This window comes from Moschus berezovskii, chromosome 9 (assembly GCF_049115385.1).
Source record: "Moschus berezovskii isolate FMDL1 chromosome 9, NW_MosBer_1.0, whole genome shotgun sequence".
NCBI classification, from domain to species: Eukaryota; Metazoa; Chordata; class Mammalia; order Artiodactyla; family Moschidae; genus Moschus; species Moschus berezovskii.
The window spans coordinates 94,220,169-94,237,598 of NC_142468.1; the positions used below are offsets into that span (position 1 = coordinate 94,220,169).

The 17,430-nt window shown below is 36.6% G+C and overlaps 1 protein-coding gene across 8 annotated transcripts in view; it reads right to left on the bottom strand.

The window, feature by feature from the left end:
- Nucleotides 1-17,430, bottom strand: part of MYO9A (myosin IXA) — a 244,476-nt gene that overhangs the window by 151,074 nt on the left and 75,972 nt on the right. For 7 of the 8 annotated variants that reach the window (XM_088839960.1, XM_088839961.1, XM_055437146.2 and 4 more), the window contains 3 exons: nt 13,782-13,879; nt 12,236-12,362; nt 2,295-2,384 (listed from right to left, as the gene is read on the bottom strand). In XM_088839960.1, the coding sequence (XP_088696086.1) occupies nt 2,295-2,384; nt 12,236-12,362; nt 13,782-13,879 (315 nt within the window). Of the gene's footprint in view, nt 1-2,294; nt 2,385-12,235; nt 12,363-13,781; nt 13,883-17,430 lie in introns of all 8 variants that reach the window. The other variant, XM_088839959.1, reaches the window with a different exon arrangement.

Consider the following 17,430-nt stretch of genomic DNA (forward strand, 5'->3'; position numbering starts at 1 on the left):
CTACTACAGCCTCCAAACTCATCTTCGCACATTCACTCTCGCCCTCTGTGTTAGAATCCTAAGATGGTTCCCAAGACTGCCATCACTGGGTAAACACGCTCTCTAAATCCCCTCCCTCTCTAAATCCCCTCCCAATTAGTGAGAGCAGGACTGTAAAGATGATGGATTTCACTCCTGTAACTATCTTATGTTATATGACAAAGGTGAAGGGATCTAAAATATATAATTATGGCCCCAAATCAGCTGAAATTTTTAGTTAACCCAAGAGATATTGTCCCAGGTAGATGTGGCTTACTAGGCAGTGAGCACATGCATCAGAGGTTCTCATGCTGGACCTGAAGAAGCAAATGCCATGTTGTGTACAGGACCACATGATAGGAAATGCCAAGTACACTTTAGCTGCTGAGAAACAGCAAACAAGAAATTATGGACCTCAGTCCTACAAGGAAGTGAATCCTGCCAACAAATTGTGAACCTGAAAGAGGATGCTGAGTCTCAGATTAAAAAACAGCCATCAAGAATACCCTGACTTTAGCCTGGTGAAACCATGAGCAGAGGACCCAGCTAACCCAGGCCCAGATCTATGGAAACTTTCTGATAGAACTTTGTGTTGTATTAAGTCACTAAAGCTTGTTACACAGCTACAGGAAACTAACACACTCTCCTCCAACTGATTGTTCACATTGCTGTCAGACCGTCCTAAAAAAAAAAAAATACTTTAAGCAACTTCTTTGCTTAAAACACTTCTTTCCATTGCTCTTCAGATAAAATACTAAAATCCTTAAGGACCGCTCTTCATTTTACCCATAATTCCTAGCACAATTCTAGGCACAAAAAGCTTTTTCAAATATTTACTTAATAAATAAATAAATACACTAAACAAATGTGCTCAGTCCCTCAGTCATGACTGACTCTTTGCAGCCCCAAGGGATGCAGCCCACAGGCTCCTCTGCCCATGGATTTTTCCAGGCAAGAATACTGGACTAGGGTGCCATTTCCTACTCCAGTGGATCTTCCAGACCAAACAAACATAAACCAAAATACAACATGGGCAACAAAAATAATCTCAGAAAGCTGAGTTTAAAGTTAAAAGATGCAAATAAACATAACAATATTTAATAATCAAAAAATTTGAGAAAGAAAACGTAAAAGCATTGATTTATGTAAAAGAAGAGCAAAACTCTTAAATGGTTTGACTTTTTCTAGGGTCTACAAAGGCACTCTCAAAGTTGGCAACTATAAAATATGACATAAGATACCTGAATAATGAAGAAATGTGGATTTACAGGTACAATCAGGAGAGACCCCAAAAAATGGAATAAATGGATCAATGTCTGCCTAGAAAGCATTCTCTACACTTAAATTACTATTTCCACCTCCATGTCTTCTAGTCTCATATTTTTATCCTATCTTTATAATAATCATCACTATGATTTCTCATCATTTTTGTGAAATTTCACCATAAAGTAGTAGACCTTTCAATAATTTTCCTACTCCTATATACTTCCAATATACTTGGGCTTCCTTTGTGGCTCAGCTGGTAAAGAATCCACCTGCAATGTGAGAAACCTAGGTTCAATCCCTGGGAAAGGAAGATCCCCTGGAGGAGGGAAAGGCTACCCATTTCAGTATTCTGGCCTAGAGAATTTCATGGACTGCATAGTCCATGGGGTCACAAAGAGTCGGACACGACTGAACGACTTTCACTTCCCTTCACTTTCATATACTTGAGTGGTAAAACAGTAATATTGGCTTTCTGTAGTAATAAAACTTTAGTGGAAGCCTTACTATACAGATGATATTTAAACCCATGGGACTGAGTGAGACAATTGAGATAAAAAGTATACAGAAGGAAAGACAAAAACTGTCCTATGGAACCCCATACTTTATCAACAGAGTCAGGAAGAAGAAAAAAAAAACATCAAAAAGAACTGCAAAGGACTGGCCAACAATGAAACAGTAACCCAAGAGTATGATGTGCCAGAAGATATGATGTGCTCAAGAAGGAAAAATCATTTGTGTCAAATATTGCTACCTACCTCTATAAATCAAAAGAAAATTAAAAATGGTGATGAGATTAGGATCATTAGAGAAAAATGTAAGCATACTGTTTAAAATCACATTCAACTTTAAAAGTTTCCAAGTTGATAGAAAATTCATAATCAAGTTTCAAGAGCCCAGAAAATATTTCAATCAACACTACTGTCATTTTCATTCTATTAAGACCAAGAATATAAACCTAAACTTCAAAAAGCATTTAGAGTTCCCTGATTTCAAAGAAAATCTATTCATACCTCTGCCAGTTTGTATGGTAAAATAAGCTTTTCTCCCACTGTCACAGTCTTCCTTGTAACTAGGGCTTCGAATAGCATCTCTTCTTTAACCTATAAAGCAGAAAAGAATTATAAATTCAATATAAGATTTACAACAATGGTTGAATTACTTACTGAAATGTCAAACAGAAAAAAAAAATAATGAGAAAAGCAAATATGCAATAGAGAAAAAACAAAAAGACAATACACTGGGCAATTTAATTATTGGCCACAGTGGAATTTAAGTGTCCCACTCACTCTTCTTCACCACAAAAAAGACACAAAGGGTAAATAAGAGAGTTTGGTCTTTTTAAAGTTTTCTTTCTAACCATAACAGAGAAACATGTTTCATTGTGCAGAGTATGAAAAATATACAATAGCACAAAAAATATTTTAAGATAGTCAGTCATAATCCCACAACCTGAATACAAGGACTAAAAAATGACAATACTTTTTTTTCTGAATTCTTATTTATTAACTGAACTCATCTGGCTGCACCAAGTCTAAGTTGTGGCATATAGGATCTGAGCTTCCTGACCAGGAATCAAACCCAAGTCTCCTGCTTTGGGAGCATGGAATCTTAGCCCCTGGACCACCAGGGACATCCCAACAATACTTCTTGAATTCAGGAACATTATAATGGATATTTATTGATGTTTCAGATATTTATTTTCACTTAAAGATGTTAAACTTTAAAGTAAAGTTGATGCTTCCTTTATTCTTTCTCTATAGAAGCCAAAATAATCATGAATTTCTCATGTATCACTTCAGTTCATGTTTTTATACTTGTAAAACAACAGTGAGTCATTACCCTGCCACCAGCAAACTCATGACAGGTCATTCACATTTTAAAATAAGATTACACCATAAAGTAAATAAACCTTATTTTGGAGCATCCATTGCTGAATCTTCATATTCCAAACAACAGAAACACATTGAGGCAAATTAACTTCACAAAATGAATAGCCAAAGTTTAGATGTAAAAACCTCAACTTTCAGATATACTTAAAATATTTCAAGAATCAAATTATCGATAATGCAGATTACACAAAATGACAAAACTAAGAAGAAACATATATGATAAAAAAAACACTGCAATATTCTGAGGAGTATTTCTTCATGCAGCAATTATTATTAAAACTGAACATCAGAAAACGAATGACCTATGCAACAGATGTAAGAAACGTTTTTAAAGGAACAAACAAATGTAAACTGGCAACAACGTGGGCAAAGGTGACTCCCAAACCCTTGTATAAATTGGTATAATCACTATAGACAGTAATATGTCAGTACCAATAAAGCTCGATATGTATATATACCATACCCAAGATTTTACTCCTTAAATTATATACTAGAATAATTCTCACACATGTTAACAAGGATTACGTACAAGGCCTATCATCAGTTCAGTTCAGTCGCTCAGTCGTGTCCGACTCTCCGCGACCCCATAAATCACAGCACGCCAGGCCTCCCTGTCCATCACCAACTCCCGGAGTACACTCAAACTCATGTCCACAGAGTCGGTGATGCCATCCAGCCATCTCATTCTCCGTCGTCCCCTTCTCCTCCCGCCCCCAACCTTTCCCAGCATCAGAGTCTTTTCCAGTGAGTCAACTCGTCGCATGAGGTGGCCAAAGTATTGGAGTTTCAGCTTTAGCATCAGTCCCTCCAATGAACATCCAGGATTGATCTCCTTTAGAATGGACTGGTTGGATCTCCTTGCAGTATAAGGGACTCTCAAGAGTCTTCTCCAACACCACAGTTCAAAAGCATCGATTCTTCGGCGATCAGCCTTCTTCACAGTCCAACTCTCACATCCATACATGACCACGGGAAAAACCATTGCCTTGACTAGACGGACCTTGGTTGGCAAAGTAATGTCTCTGCTTTTTAATATACTATCAAGGTTGGTCATAACTTTCCTTCCAAGGAGCAAGCGTCTTTTAATTTCATGGCTGCAATCAGCATCTGCAGTGATTTTGGAGCCCAAATAGTACTATCTATAAATGGAAAATGACAAATAACCTCACTCCCCACTAAAAAAGAAAAATTATGTTAAAAGAATTTTATACAACAGCTCAAAGAAGAATCTACACTGAAAAATCTTAAAAACAAAATATGAAGTCAAAAAGTCAAGTTTTAGAATGATACATACAGTATAACATAACATATAAAGTGTGAAAACATTCAGACGAAAACTATATATTCTTCATGGACAAAAATAAGAATGGGAATGATAAAAAGTAAATTCAGCTAGTGGAGGTGATGGAATTTAAGTTGAGCTATTTCAAGTCCTAAAAGATGATGCTGTTAAAGTGCAGAACTCAATGTGCCAGCAAATTTGGAAAACTCAGCAATGGACACAGGACTGGAAAAGGTCATTTCTCATTCCAATCCCAAAGAAAGGCAATGCCAAAGAATGCTCAAACTACCATACAGTTGTGCTCATTTCACATGCCAGCAAGGTAATGCTCAAAATCCTTCAAGCTAGGTTTCAAAAGCATGTGAACCGAGAAATTCCAGCTGTACAAGCTGGCTTTAGAAAACACAGAGGAACCAGAAAGCAAACTGCCAACATCCACTGGGGGACGGCAAAGTGGTGGGCTGCCGCCTATGGGGTCGCACAGAGTTGGACACGACTTAGCAACTGGATCATAGAAAAAGCAAGAAATTCCAAAAAAACCATCTGCTTCATTGACTACACTAAAGCCTTTGACTATGCTGATCACAACAAACAGGAAAAGACCTTAAAGAAATGGAAATACCAGACCACCTTACCTGCCTTCTGAGAAACCTATATGCAGGTCGAGAAGAAACAGTTAGAACTGGACATAGAACAATGGACGGGCTAAAAATTGGGAAAGGAGTATGTCAAGGCTGTATACTGTCACCCTGCTTATTTAACTTATATGGACAGTACATCATGGGAAATGCCAAGCTGGATGAAGCACAAGCTAGAATCAAGATTGCCAGGAGAAATATCAATAACCTCAGATATGCAGATGACACTACCTTAAGGGCAGAAAGCGAAGAGGAACTAAAGAGCCTCTTGAAGAAAGTGAAAGAGGAGAGTGAAAAAGCTGGCTTAAAACTCAACATTCAAAAAACTAAGATCATGACATCTGGTCTGACCACTTCATGGTAAATAGGCAGAGAAAAAAATTGAAACAGTGACAGATTTTATTTTCTTAGGCTTTGAAATCACTGCAACAGTGACTACAGTAATGAAATTACAAGATGCTTGCTCCTTGGGAGAAAAGTTTTGATAAAATTAGATAGCATATTAAAAAGCAGGGACATCACTTTGCTGATGAAGGTCCATATAGCCAAAGCTGTGGTTTTTCCATTAGTCATGTACGGACATGAGAGTTGGACTATAAAGAAGGCCGAGCACCAAAGAATTGATGCTTTCAAACCATGGTGCTGGAGAAGATGCTTGAGAGTCCCGTGGATTGCAAGATCAAATCAGTCAATCCTAAAGGAAATCAACCCTGAATATTCAGAAGAATTTATGCTTTTGAACTGTGGTGTTGGAGAAGACTCTTGAGAGTCCCTAGGACTGCAAGGAGATCCAACCAGTCCACCCTAAAGGACATTAGTCCTGGGTGTTCATTGGAAGGACTGATGTTGAAGTTGAAACTCCAATACTTTGGCCACCTGATGCGGAGAGCTGACTCATTTGAAAAGACCCTGATGCTGGGAAAGATTGAAGGTGGGAGGAGAAGGGGACAACAGAGGATGAGGTGGTTGGATGGCATCACCGACACAATGGACATAGGTTTGGGTGGACTCTGGGAGTTGGTGATGGACAGGGAGGCCTGGTGTGCTGCGGTTCATGGGGTCGCAAACAGTCGGACACGACTGAGCAACTGAACTGAACTGATTCATTGAAAGGACTGATGCTAAAGCTGAAACTCCAATACTTTAGCCACCTGATGAAAAGAGCCGACTCACTGGAAAAGACCCTGATGCTGGGAAACATTGAGGGCAGGAGAAGGGAGCTACAGAGGATGAGATGGTTGGATGGCATCACCAACTCAATGGACATGAGTTTGAGCAAACTCCGGGAGATAGAGAAGGATAGGGAGGCCTGGTGTGCTGCAGTCCATGGGGTGGCAGAGTCAGACACAACTGAGCAACTGAACAACAACAACAAATTCAAGGCAGAAGGTACAAACTTCCAGATATAATATAAAGGTCACATGTCACGGGAATGGAATGCACAACATGGTAACAACAGTTAATAAAAACTGTATTCCATATTTGAAAGTTGCTAAAAGAGGTCTTAGAAATTCTAATCACAAGAAAATAAACTTTTTGTAACTATGTATCCCGAAAGATGTTGATTACACTTACTGTGATCATTTTGAAATATACTGTATTTTGTATATTTGAAATATATTGTATTATGTTTAACAGCTGGAACGACTGTTGTATGTCAATTATAACTCAATGAAAAACAAGAAATTGTAGGGAAATCATTAAAAAAAGAAAATCTCAACTCTGACTATATAGCTGAGACAAAAAAAACCAACTTATTTATTTTTAGGTGTTTTAATAATATTGTGAATATTTAAAAATATTTTTTGGAGTATAGATGATTTGTAGTGTTATGTCAGTTTCGAGTGTGCGGAAAGGTGAATCCATTGTAAATATACGTGCATGCCTGCTCAGTCATGTCTGACACTTTGCAACTCCATGGACTGTAGCCCATCAGGTTCCTCTGTCCATGGAATTTTTCAGGCAAGAATATTGGAGTGGGTTGCCATTTCAGACTCCAAGGGATCTTCCCAACCGAGTGATCAAAACCACGTCTTATACTTTTATATATCCACCATTTTTTTTAGAGTCTTTTCACATATAGGCCATCACAGAGTATCGAGTAGGGTTCCCTGTGCTATACAGTAATTTCCTAATTATTATGAATATTTTTACAAACATAGCCCTTATCTTTTAGATAACTGGGATTGTATTTTAGAATTTGTTTTAAAAGAATTGGGAGGCAACAGAGGTGAAGATACAGATGAAAAGAGACGGGCCACATTAATAAGTGATGAAGCTTAACAATGGGTACTTGGGGATCTCTCCACTTTCAACTGCATTTAAAATTTCAATTAATAAAAACTTGGAAAAAAACTAAATTCATAGTAGTATTTATACTTCTGGGCAAAGTACACAGTGGATTTCAATTACATGTAATATTTTATTATTTGGATAATATTTTGAGTCTATAGGTGTTTATTATACCTTTTTCATATATATTATATTCTAAAAAATATTTCATAATTTAACAGAAAAGAGAAAATATAAATCAATACATAATAAGTATAAAAGAAATGAAAGACAAATTATGTATCAAAAGAAAACATGAATAGAAAGAACATTAACATGAATAGAAAGATAACATCATAGAGAAAAATAATTTAAACATTAACAAAGTATTCACAATGAATACAAAAGTAGTAAGCTTTAAACAATTTCCCAGAAAAACACAAATCATCAAAATTAACTCAAACCAGATTTAAAAATCTTGAAAAACCAGTCAACACAAAACTAATTGGAGGAACATTAAACACCACTGATCATCAGGTTGATATTATTCATATCTTTAACAAACATATTATTCTTTGCTAATGATTCTTCTATTAAATGCAGAAAAAAGATTTTAAAGAATGAAAAACTACCCAATTCATTTTAAGGAAATGATTTAATGCTGGCACTAAAACTTGACAATAATCATACACAAGTCTACATACATAACATAATCACATAAAATACACTAATCTTATTTGGATTTAATAAACAACCTAAGAAAATATTACTGAATTCATATTTTAATCAGCTACCTTTATAATTTTCCAAATGGTCTTTACATTTTATTGGACTTCCCTGGTGGCAGTGGTTAAGAATCTGCCCATCAATGCAGGGGACATGGGTTCAATCTCTAGTCTAGGAAGACCCCACATGCCATGAAGCAGCTAAGCCCATGTGCTACAACTACTGAGCCTGTGCTCTAGAGCCTGAGAGCCCCAACTACTGAAGCCTGCTAGAGCCTGAGCTCCACAAGAGAAGCCATCACAATGAGAAGCCAGTGCACCACAATGCAGAGAGAAGCCCCCTCTCGCCACAACTAGAGAAAGCCCAAATGCAGCAGTGAAGTGCAGCCCAGTGCAGCCAAAAAAAAAAGAAATAAGTAAATAAAATAAATAAATAAACTTCATGGGGGAATTCCCTGGCATCCAGTGGTCTGGACCCAGTGGTTTCACTGCCAAGGGCCAAGGTTCAATCCCTAGTTGGGAAGCTAAAATCCCACAAGCCTCAGGGTCAAAAAAACTTTTTTAATAAAAAATAATGATAAATAAAAATAAGGTCTAACTATAGGCAGGACACTCTGGTAGGTGTTGTCAGATCTTCTCTAGCTCCTTGACTTTGAAGATATCTTCTTTCTACTTATTATTAAAACTTCACTCCTCAAACCACTCCAAACTAGAAATAGGGACCACTGCAAACAAGAAGGAATTTGAGAAGCCTGAATTCAAAAGGTGAGATTTGCTATCAAATCACACTTAGTTATTAGTCTAACTTTAACACTGGTAAGCCCAATTTTCAGAACTGGATTCCCCACCCCCACTTTTTTTTTTTTTACAAACACCTGAGTTCCTCTTTAAATTTCCTAAATTGCTCTTATTGGTCTCTCACCAAAAAAGAAGTATTTCACTAAGACTAGAAACCTTGGTACTTGCTGAATGCCTAAACTTCTAAGAAAGATCACTAGCCACAATGCTCAGTATTTCCACAATATGAAATGAATGACTAAAATATCACCTGGAAGTCCTGTCTGAAAGATCTGTTTTCTGACCCTCATGACCTTCAAAATTACAGCTTTTAGAGACCACACTCCACATTCTGGAACTCCTTTCTAATGAGTGAGTCTAGTTCCAATTCAAAGTATTCCCTCCTGCCTTTTCTACCAGGCTAACTCATTCCATTAAAGTTAATAAACAGCAAGGTATGTACAAAATAATAAACATTGTAAGGTTAGATAAATAAGCACATCCATAGATCTCAAAGAACACTGCCACTACCTTATAATGGACACAAACTGGTAAACAACTAACTGTGTTACAAAACCAATACTAAATTATGCTAAGGAGAAGCAAATTGTTCTATGCTGATGGAATCAGTTTAAACCATTTAATACAGTTAAAACCGATGAAGCAGTATATGAACCAAGATTTGAAAAATAAGTGATATTTTAACAGGAAAAAAAAAAGGTTACTGATAATTGTGAAAAAAAAAAATCTGGAAGTAATTAATATGTTCTTCAATAGGTGGGCTTCCCTAATAGTTCAGTTGGTAAAGAATCCACCTGCAATGCAGGAGACCCCGGTTCAATTCCTGGGTGGGGAAGATCTGCTGGAGAAGGGATAGGCTACCCACTCCAGTATTCTTGGGCTTCCCTTGTGGCTCAGTTGGTAAAGAATCTGCCTGCAATGCAGGGGACCTGGGTTCGATACCTGGGTTGGGAAGATCCCTGGAGAAGGGAAAGGCTACCCACTCCAGTATCCTGGCCTGGAGAATTTTATGGACTGTAAAGTCTATGGGGTCGCAAAGAGTCGGACATGACTTTCACTTTCACTTTCAATAGGTGAATGGACAGGCAAACTGTGATACATGCACATTATGGAATAATATTCAGCAGTAAAGAGAAATGAGCTATCAAGCCAGGAAAAGACACTGGATGAATCTTAAATGTATATTGCTAAGTGAAACAAGTAAGTCAGAAAACATGATATGTTAATACTATATGAATCTATTTATGTTACATTCTGAAAAAAGCAAACCTACAAAGCTAGTAAAAATATCAGTAGTTTGTAGGAAGGGGTTGAATAGGTGACACACAGGGAAGTTTCAGGGTTGTGAAACTATTTTGTAAGATACTGTAGTGGAGGATACAAAACATTATGCATTTGTCACAATCCATACATATATACATACATAATCCATGAACTTTAAGGTACACAAATTTTTAGCCAGTCATTTAAGATGCTGGGGGAATCTCAGGAAAGAATGCAGGCCACGACACGGAAACTATATGACAAATATACGGAACAACCTCAGTGAAGAGGGAAGGAGAAAAATGTACTGACCTAAATAATCTTGGAAAGGAACGGCTACCCATTCCAGTATTCTTTCCAGGAGACTCCCACGGACAGAGGAGCCTGGCAAGCTACAGTCCATGTGGTTGCAAAGAGTCGGACACATCTAAGCAACTAACACACACACACACAGTTGATTTACAATGTTTTAGGTATACAGCAAAGCGATTCAGTTTTATTTATATATATAAATACATATCCTTATCCATTATAGGTTATTATAAAATACTGAATACAGTTCCCTGTGCTATGCAGTAGGTCCTCATTGTTTATCTATTTTACATATAGTAGTATGTATCAGGTAATCCCAAATTCCTAATTCATCCCTCCCTCCCATTTTCCTTTTCAGTTCAGTTCAGTCACTCAGTCGTGTCCGACTCTTTGCAACCCCATGAATCACAGCACGCCAGGCCTCCCTGTCCATCACCAACTCCCGGAGTTCACTCAAACTCATGTCCATCAAGTCGGTGATGCCATCCAGCCATCTCATCTTCTGTTGTCCCCGTCTCCTCCCACCCCCAATCCCTCCCAGCATCAGACTCTTTTCCAGTGAGTCAACTCATCGCATGAGGTAGCCAAAGTATTGGAGTTTCAGCTTTAGCATCGGTAACCATAAATTTGTTTTCTATGTCTATGAGTGTATTTCTATTTTGTAACTAAATTCATTTGTATCATATGAGAGTGCCTTTGATAGCAAGGAGATCAAACCAGTCAATCTTAAGGGAAATCAACCCTGAATACTTGTTGGAAGGACAGATACTGAAGTTGAAATTCCAGTACTTTGGTCATCTGATGCAAACAGCTGACTCACTGGAAAAATTCCTGATGCTGGGAAAGACTGAGAGCAGGAGAAGAGGGTGTCAGAAGATGAGATGGCTGGATGGCATCACTGATGCAAAAGACATGAACTGGGCAAACTTTGGGAGATGGTGAGAGACAGAGAGGCCTGGCGTGCTGCAGGCCAAGGGGTCACAAAGAGTTGGACATGACTGGACGACTGAACAACATCATATTTTTAGATTTCACATATAAGTGACATCATATAATATCCCTCTATCAGTTGCATAGTTTGGAAATATTTTCTCCTATTCCATAGGTTGTCTTTCCATTTGTTTATGGTTTCCCTTGTTGTGCAGATCATGTTTATCTTTATATAGACAGTCACATAAAAATATTTGGAGATATGTGAATATACTCAAGGTGAGTTTACACATACATATTTCCTGTTCTGTCAGAGGAGAGGGCCCATAAAAAACTACACCCCTTTTAAGATGAGCAGTTAGCTGAGAAAACATAAGAAATCATCAGTCCAGGAAGAAAGAGTAACGTAAGGAGGACCTCGATGTGGGAAGAAACGTCATAGGACATGAAGACGTTTGACTCCTATTCAGCCACGAAGAAAGAAAAAGTAGTACTCTCTTCTCCACCCATCTGGATACCCCATCTTCAAACAAAATAATCTAACCAACATCCTACTATGTAGGAGAAAATTTACAAAGACCTAGAACATGATATAGTATTGAGTGAAATATTCATCCTATTCAGCAAATTCGGGACTTACAGATATCTGAGACAAAGGGAGGCAGGGGAGAAAACCCAAATCTTCTAAAGAGTCTGGCACACATAATAGAAAGAACTCCAATTTCTGGAGTAACACTATTAATTAAAAGTATTAGTCCATTTATATCTACAAAATAGTTACACAAAATAAAAACTGAAAAGTTACCAGTATTTGAAATGAAAACTGAGAATGTAATCACTCACTTCTAATAACTCTGAGACAACAGGCAGAACTTCAGGATTACAGATATCTATGGAGTCATCCCGGTATGTCTTCTTTTTATAACAGATATTACCCAAATGTAGTATTGCTGAGAGAAGAGAGAAAATCCTGTGAAAATAAAACCATAAATTACATCTTGCTTATGTGACTTAAGTTTATTTCATTCCAAAATTCTAATGAAGCAAATTAACCAGTACAGAGTACTTAGTCTTCAAATAAATAAGAAATATGATAATAATCATAACTACAATAAAATTTATTGAGTATTTACCAAGTGCACAAAGTGCTTTATATAACTCCACTTTAAGAACTGTACCTACATCAGATATACAGGTATAGTTGTTTGAAGGGGAATTTTTTCTTTTTGTTTTAAATTTTATTTATTTTTGACTGTACTGGGTCTTCACTGCTGCACAGGCTTTTCTCTAGTAGTGGTACGCAGGTTTCTCACTGTGCTGGCTTCTCTTGTTGCAGAGCTCGGGCTCTAGAGATCGCAGGCTTCAGGAGTTGCGGCACATGGACTCAGTAGTCATGGCTCCCAGGCTCTAGAGCACAGGCTCAGTAGTTGTGGCACACAGGCTTAGTCACTCCATGGCATGTGGGTTCTTCTCGGATAAGGGACTGAACCCATGTTTCTTGCATTGGCAGGCAGATTCTTTGCCACTGAGCCACCAGGGAAGCCCTAAAGGGGACTTAATATTGTCTGAATCTTCTGTGGTGTTTCAAAAGTCCATGACTTTCCAAGTGCTTTTTATCCTACCAGAAATGTCCTTTCCCTACACTATTTCAGATCTACTGAATTAGAATCTTTAAAAGAAAGAAAGGTCTTAGAATTTGTATTTTTTTAAACAAAGTAACCAAGGTGATTTTTTCATTATCATATTTTTTAAATGCTTTCCACATCGTATTATACTGACCATCATATTATAATGCCTTTTTTAAAAACAGTAATGGAGACCACTGGACTATATGATCTAATATTAGGACCTTACTGTGAAACATCATACTCTTCTCTCCTGTCTCAGAAGAACACATGCCTCTCTTCCAGCCAATAGATAATCCCTATACTTGGGCTCTACATCTCATGAACTCAGTTTACTCTGGGATATTATTATACCTATTTTCTGTCTCTCACCTGAACTTGACAAGAACTTTCTGTCAAAGTAACCTCACTTCTTTTTTACTTTAAGCAACCCACCCTTAGACTCCACATTGTTTCCTTCCCTTCACAAGTGTTACAAAGCAACAGTTAAGGAAGGTACATGGAGAGGTTTGGGGGGCACCATGAACTCCTATAATAATATGCAAATGTTTATGAATTACATTTTTAGGAAGAAGAGCTCTAACTTTCAACAGATTCTCAAAGAATTTATGACAAAAGAAAGCAACTCAAAACAAGTCTTTTACAAAATAAATTTCCTAATTCTAAATAATGCTTAAGATGGAAGAGGCACTAGATCAGGAATATTAAAAAATTGTTTCAAAGGATCTCTACTGAGGGTAAAGGAATACAATAAATAAACTCACTGTCTTCGTGTCTTGGGAAGAAATCCTACCATTTCCATGGCTAGTTGCAAGCGTTCAAAGTCATGCCTCAAATCTTCCCCTTCCACGTTGAAGCAATCCTGCTTTTTTAAGAAAAATGGAAAAGAAAAATCAAGATTACCTATTGAAAAGCAACCTACTCAGAAATATAGTAATTTTAGATAAGCATACCTATGCATATTTAGATATCATCAAATTCATTAGACTCTTATCCTACTACAAGCATTCAAACCAAACATATACCTACCTAAATACCAGTATGTTACCTTTTCCCTCTTCTTTACAACCACCCAAGCAAGGATCTCAAAAGTAACTTAAAGAGCTAGCAAGACTCACAAAATGTTCTGATACCAAGTTTGATTTTGAGTGGTTCTGAAGAGTCTTGGAGATGTGAAGCATTTAAGAGATCAATTCCACATACAAATGTTATTTATTCAACAAATATTTAATAGATGCCTACCTATATGCAAGGTGCTGAACTAGATCCTGGGACACAAAAATATATTTTAGAAGAGGCATTAATTTAGCTGAGAAGAGGAGCCTAGACTTATATAAAGATGTTTACATTACATCAACATTAGATATCACATAAATAGTTCCTAACAAATAATATAAACAACATAGCAATCAGCAAAATAAAGAAGTATATGTGAAAGTACAAAAACTTTCAAAAGAACCCTCATAATATGAGCCAATAAAAACAGTTATGGACTACTAGACTAAAAAATATTACTCTTCTAGAGCAACTCTTGCATTTCAGTTCCCCCAAGTCAAAAGGTAATACTGTACCATTTGGTAATACTGTAAATCTTTAAAACAATAAAAAAAAAGTCTTTACCTGCCTTTACTATGTGTTCTCATAGTCCCTTTACACTTATATTTTCAAAAACTTCCTCACATGTATTTACTTTTTAATGCCTATCTTCCTATGAAATGTTGTATCAAATAATCAATGAACACATGAACTATTCTTTGTCTCATTTACTGCAGACTTCCAATACCAAGTCAGTGCCAAGAAGAAAGTAGGAAATTACTGGAGTTAATATACAATCAATGAATTATTTAACCGAATGAGACATTACTTTTAAACAAATAAACAAAGTGCTCATCTATTTTTTAAAAATAACTTATCAAGTATCTACCATGTACAACCTGCTCTAGGTACTATAAAAACGAATATACATATAAATAATAAAATTTTAAACACTGCCTTAAAATGCTATTAAAAATAATTCTATTCTCTATGGAAAGGTACACATGGATTTTAAATTCACCTTAAGAAAAGTTCTTTCTGACTACAAAATTTTTGGTGAGCAATTTTAAGACATAGTTCTACAGACATGACAACATCCTAATCCACTAAAAAATTTTAACTTAACACATTTTTCTCTAAAGCTTTTTAAAAGCTCTTTCTTTTCTTCCCCCTAAAACCACAATCAGCTCACTCATTTATAATTTAGTAAAAATTTTTCTGTAACAAATAAGTGGAGGGAAAACAACCGAGGCTTCAACTTGGGTAAATTCAATAATACAGTAATGATTCTCATAAATGACAGCTGCTTTTATCTACCTCAAGAATGAATAAAACAGTGTGGATACAATGTTGAGAGCATCAATTGAAAAAAGAACTAAAATATAAATACATCTATACCTGCTGTTATCTATAATCAAATGTTCTTCAAAAATACAAGACCAAAATCATTATGAACTTTTAAATACTTGTATTTAACATGAACTTCCTTCATGATAATGGTATTAGAAAAACTAAGGACAGATTAATCTACCAGACCAGAAATATCATTATCTTAATCTGGGTTCATACAGATGCAAACCTTGAGACCAAGATTCAGTACAAGTAGCGTTGGAATGTAGGGAAGGCAACGTTGCCTAAATAGAGTACAATGTTAAAGTAGCTACCAAGATGGGTAACTGGACTTTAATTCCAAAGTAACCTCTGGGAAACAGTATAAAAAATAGAAAGGTGAAGGAGCCATAACACTTAAATATCTATCATCTCTCATCAGTTCTGGAGATAAGCTGTTAATTCCTAGGTACTTTTAGAGGACCAGGCAAGAGCGGAAGGCCTTCCAGGATTCCAAGAAAGGCTTTCAAGCACCAGATACAAATACTGGCTGTTGGAGGTCATTCAGGAAACAATAAAACAGTAAAGGTCAAAGAATGAAGTAGGGAACTAACCAACAATTGTTAAAACCCTTTCCACTGAAAGAAGACAGTTGATTCCTATTGTCAAACTCAGCTCAGGCTCTAGTCTTACATGATAACGTGCCACTGCACACTCCCCACAAATACACCAAAATATTCTTTCAAGCTATCAGCATTTTGTCCCTTTGTATGAGATGATGAGAATCCTTTCTCATTTATAAGTACCTACAACAAGCCTGGCATGTAGGAAGTATTTTGAGGGAGAGAAAGTGAAGAGCAAAATCAAATTACACATGTTTCTCATATGCTGTCTATATTTCTTAGAATGCTGTTTATAAAAATTATATTCTTTTATAGCTGCTGCTGCTGCTGCTAAGTCACTTCAGTCGTGTCCGACTCTGTGTGACCCCATAGACGGAAGCCCACCAGGCTCCCCCGTCCCTGGGATTCTCCATAGGATATAAATCTGAATAATTGACTTTGAGAATTAGTAAATATGCTGAAGATGATTTAAGAAAAAAGAATATAAAAAACATAGCCTGATTTGAATCCCAATTAAATTGCTTCATCACCATGGGGGAAGTCACTTAAATTCTGAACCACTGTTGCTTCTTGTGTGAAAGGTAATCATACTAACTACAACCAGCAGTTTTATAATGATCAAATATAATATGGATGGTAACGGTTTTTAAATGGAAAAGCATTTGCAAAGGAAGTTGTGCAGCATGCAGAGACCTTCGTACTGGATTGGCATAAAGCCAAAAAGGCAGAATTTGAGGGAGTGACCCCAAATGTATAAACTGTTGGACAGTGAATAGCAGTAAAAGTGTTATGCTGCAGAAATACTTAAAATATGGAGGATGTAAATATTATGGATTCAAAGGTTCCTGTCCAGTTGCATAGCATTCCTGTAGCAGGTCTACTTCATGGGAAAAAGGGAGGTCAGGTACAATACAGATGGCTGGGTTCCTATAAACGCAGTAATGACCAGGATGAAAGCTTGGCCTCACTGAGAATATTATGTTTTAATCCCTTTGCAGCATGGTGTTCAGTATCCTGAGACCCATTCTGGCAATTCTCACTAGACTCGCCTGATCGTTGGACCCGACTATTCAAAGTTTAATTTAGAAAAATTTTAAATTAGGTGAAATTGTTTACATTGAAGTTATTCAGAACCAGCTTTAAGGTAAAATGATTAGAATAGATTATTATCATTTAAAGAAGGGAAATTATATATATTCTTACATATATCTTCTATATACCATATATCTTCTACATACCAGTCAATATGAGAGTCACTTGCCGTATATAATCTTTAAATTCTCAAAACACAAGAAGTTAATTATGCATATGTACATTTTATTATACCTATATTTATAGGAAAGAAAATAGACTCAGTGGTTAAATAAGTCACCTAAATAACAGAGGAGGTTACACCAAAATCTGTTCTAAGTCCTCTGCTATCTTT